At 33.0% G+C, this 2,554-nt stretch overlaps 1 protein-coding gene across 3 annotated transcripts in view; it reads right to left on the bottom strand.

Moving 5' to 3' along the window:
- The window catches only part of AP1S2 (adaptor-related protein complex 1, sigma 2 subunit), a 13,320-nt gene extending 11,225 nt beyond the window's left edge, over window positions 1-2,095 (bottom strand). For 2 of the 3 annotated variants that reach the window (XR_825681.1, XM_010844999.1), the window contains exon 1: window positions 1,480-2,095. Coding sequence is in view for 2 of the 3 variants with exons in the window: in XM_010844999.1 (XP_010843301.1) it covers window positions 1,480-1,658 (179 nt within the window). In the remaining variant the exon portion in view is untranslated. The remainder of the gene's footprint in view (window positions 1-1,479) is intronic. The other variant, XM_010845010.1, reaches the window with a different exon arrangement.
- Window positions 2,096-2,554: the final 459 nt, after the last annotated feature.

Genomic DNA, 2,554 nt, shown 5'->3' with positions numbered 1-2,554 from the left:
CAGGATCCTTAAAGAAATGCAAATTTTCTTCTCATCCCAGCTTAAAACCCTTGCCCCCAGGTTTAAGATTTGAGTTCTGGCCCCTATGGCAGTCATGAGCAACTGACCTTGGACAAGTCACTTCTCCCAAATTCTCATTTTTTTAAATAAAACTCAGTTTTGACCAACAGTAGTGGTTTTCAAACTCAGGAGCCCTACACAGAGGGTGGAAGCCAAGTGAGTAGAGATACAGTCACACAAGCACCTCCATTTCCACTTGTTTCATTTAAGGTTTCATCCCTGGGGCAAAAAGTTTCTTAAAAAAAAAAAAAAAAACACTTGACTAGATTACTCTAAAACATCTTCCACCTCTAAAATGGTATTTTTATGATTTTTCTCAACAAATACTACACCAAACACTGGATACAAAATCATCCAAAGACGACTAAATTCATTCTATTGTAAAGAGGAGTCTATGGTATTTTAAAAATTGTAGAGTCATCCATGGTATTTTAAAAATTCTACATGTTCTGTAATCTTCATGTCTTTCTCTGCCATCTTGCCCAAACCCCATCCATAGTAGAGTGGAATAAATGAAATCTGAGATAACACCCAGACTTCTCTTTGACCCTCCTTACAATCCACAGTTAGTTCCCTGCACATCCCCCACAGAAGAGAATTTTTATATGCATGAACATTCTTATCCTAAATTCAGTAAGTTAATTGTAAGGGAACAGAAATAGTGAAGAAACAAAGTGATTATATTTCTTTTAACCCTATTAGAACAATCTTGAGAAGTTTAAGGTATCAAAAAGTTCCAGATATTAATAAAGATGTATAGCATCATTTAAAAGCTTAGTGTTCAAAGCCAATCTATGAGTCATTTTGCAACATCAAAATTTTAAAAATCTGCTCTGGGCAAAATTATCTATTTACCAGATCTAATCACACCTCCACCACAGCAACAAGTGTACTTCAAACTAATAAGCAGTAATGAACAAATCCTGTATATATCTGATTTTTAAACATCTATGACTAAAATGGTGTACATATCCAAGGAGTTTATACATGAATAAGAGATTCTGAAAGTCAGATTAAAAGGCATGTCAAATAACAGTCATTACAGATTTGTGGGGAGAAGGGAGGGGGAGGTAAATGCTTATCTAAATTCAGAAAATTACTCACACAATTTAAAATACGGATTTTATTTTCCCCTGCAAAGAAATGAATTATTTCAGTTTTCCTAAAAAGATGATGAAGCATGAAGTATCATTTATGCTTTTAGTTACATAATTTCATTTAAAAAGAGTCCCATGATTTTATCATTTCACCAAAACAGTAGTTATCTTAAAAGTACAAAGCTTTACCTTAAGACTATTTCATTTATATCTTTAGTAATCATTATTTATAAATGTCATCTCTCGAAAGTCTGCAATTTCCACGTTATAAATGATCTAATATCTGATTCTGTTTCACCTTTCTAATAAATAAAAATTATACCTTTTGTAAACAATCTTCAGATCTCTCCATTCAAGAAAGCTGCACATTTTAGGTTTCCGTGCTAAAACGGTTTGAACAAGTTCTCTTGTGATCTTTTTCTTTTCTTTGTCTGATAACGGGACATACCATTTCTGCAGTCGAAGCTTTCCTTGACGACTAAAAAGCAACATAAACTGCATCTGTTAAGATAAACAGAACCAAGATTACAGGCAATACTTTGATTCAATGAAGTTAAGATTAAGATGACACGTGGCAAAGAGAAGCTTTGAGGGACGGGGCGTTTAGCTAACAAATGATGAGTAGCCATCAATATTTCTATGCTAGTTAAAATAACAGGAAATTCTTGTAGAAAAATCTTTCCACCAGATGCAAATCCTCCCACCTCACCCTGTTCCATTTAAGTTTGGAGGAGAGGGGGAGGACAAAAACAGGTGAGGTGAAAATTCTGATGAAAAAGAAAGATAATTCTTGCAATTTAAGAAACTATTGTGTATGTGTGCTATAGGAATGTATATGGATCAAAGGAGAACTGTTGACATCAACTGGTTTAGATGCATTTGAAATAAACAGACCTACTATTTTTCACCCTACACAGAACAAGCTGTTCTAGTGCCAAACTGAATTACTTGTAGACAGACTGCTATAACTTGGAATGCTGTCTTCAGTTTATGTTTACATATTTTAAGCAAAACAAAAGAGCTAAAATATAAACCAAAAAAATCCCATAAACACACATTTTTCTTAATAAAAGCCTGATTTTAAAAATTCACATCTCATTTTAAAAATTCTAACATAAATATACACACAATAAAGTGAGAGTTAATATAATTTTACCAAAGAGAATATAAACCTTTAAAAAGCCAAACTAAGAGCTACACACATTCAGACATTATACGAAATACTTCATCTAAAACGATTTAAAAACATAGCATCTACAGATGGAGTGGATGCTGAATTCTAGTGTATTTCACACAAACTATTTTGTATACATTTATTTAGAATCTGCTGATGATGATTAGTCTACATGTTTTAATTTTTAAGGAAACCTTCTTGTAATTCAGTCTCCCCAACTGCA

Source organism: Bison bison, unplaced genomic scaffold (genome assembly GCF_000754665.1).
Source record: "Bison bison bison isolate TAMUID 2011002044 unplaced genomic scaffold, Bison_UMD1.0 scf7180017848333, whole genome shotgun sequence".
NCBI lineage: Eukaryota > Metazoa > Chordata > Mammalia > Artiodactyla > Bovidae > Bison > Bison bison.
Note: the sequence above shows the minus strand (reverse complement) of the source record. Positions and strands in the feature narration are given on the sequence as shown.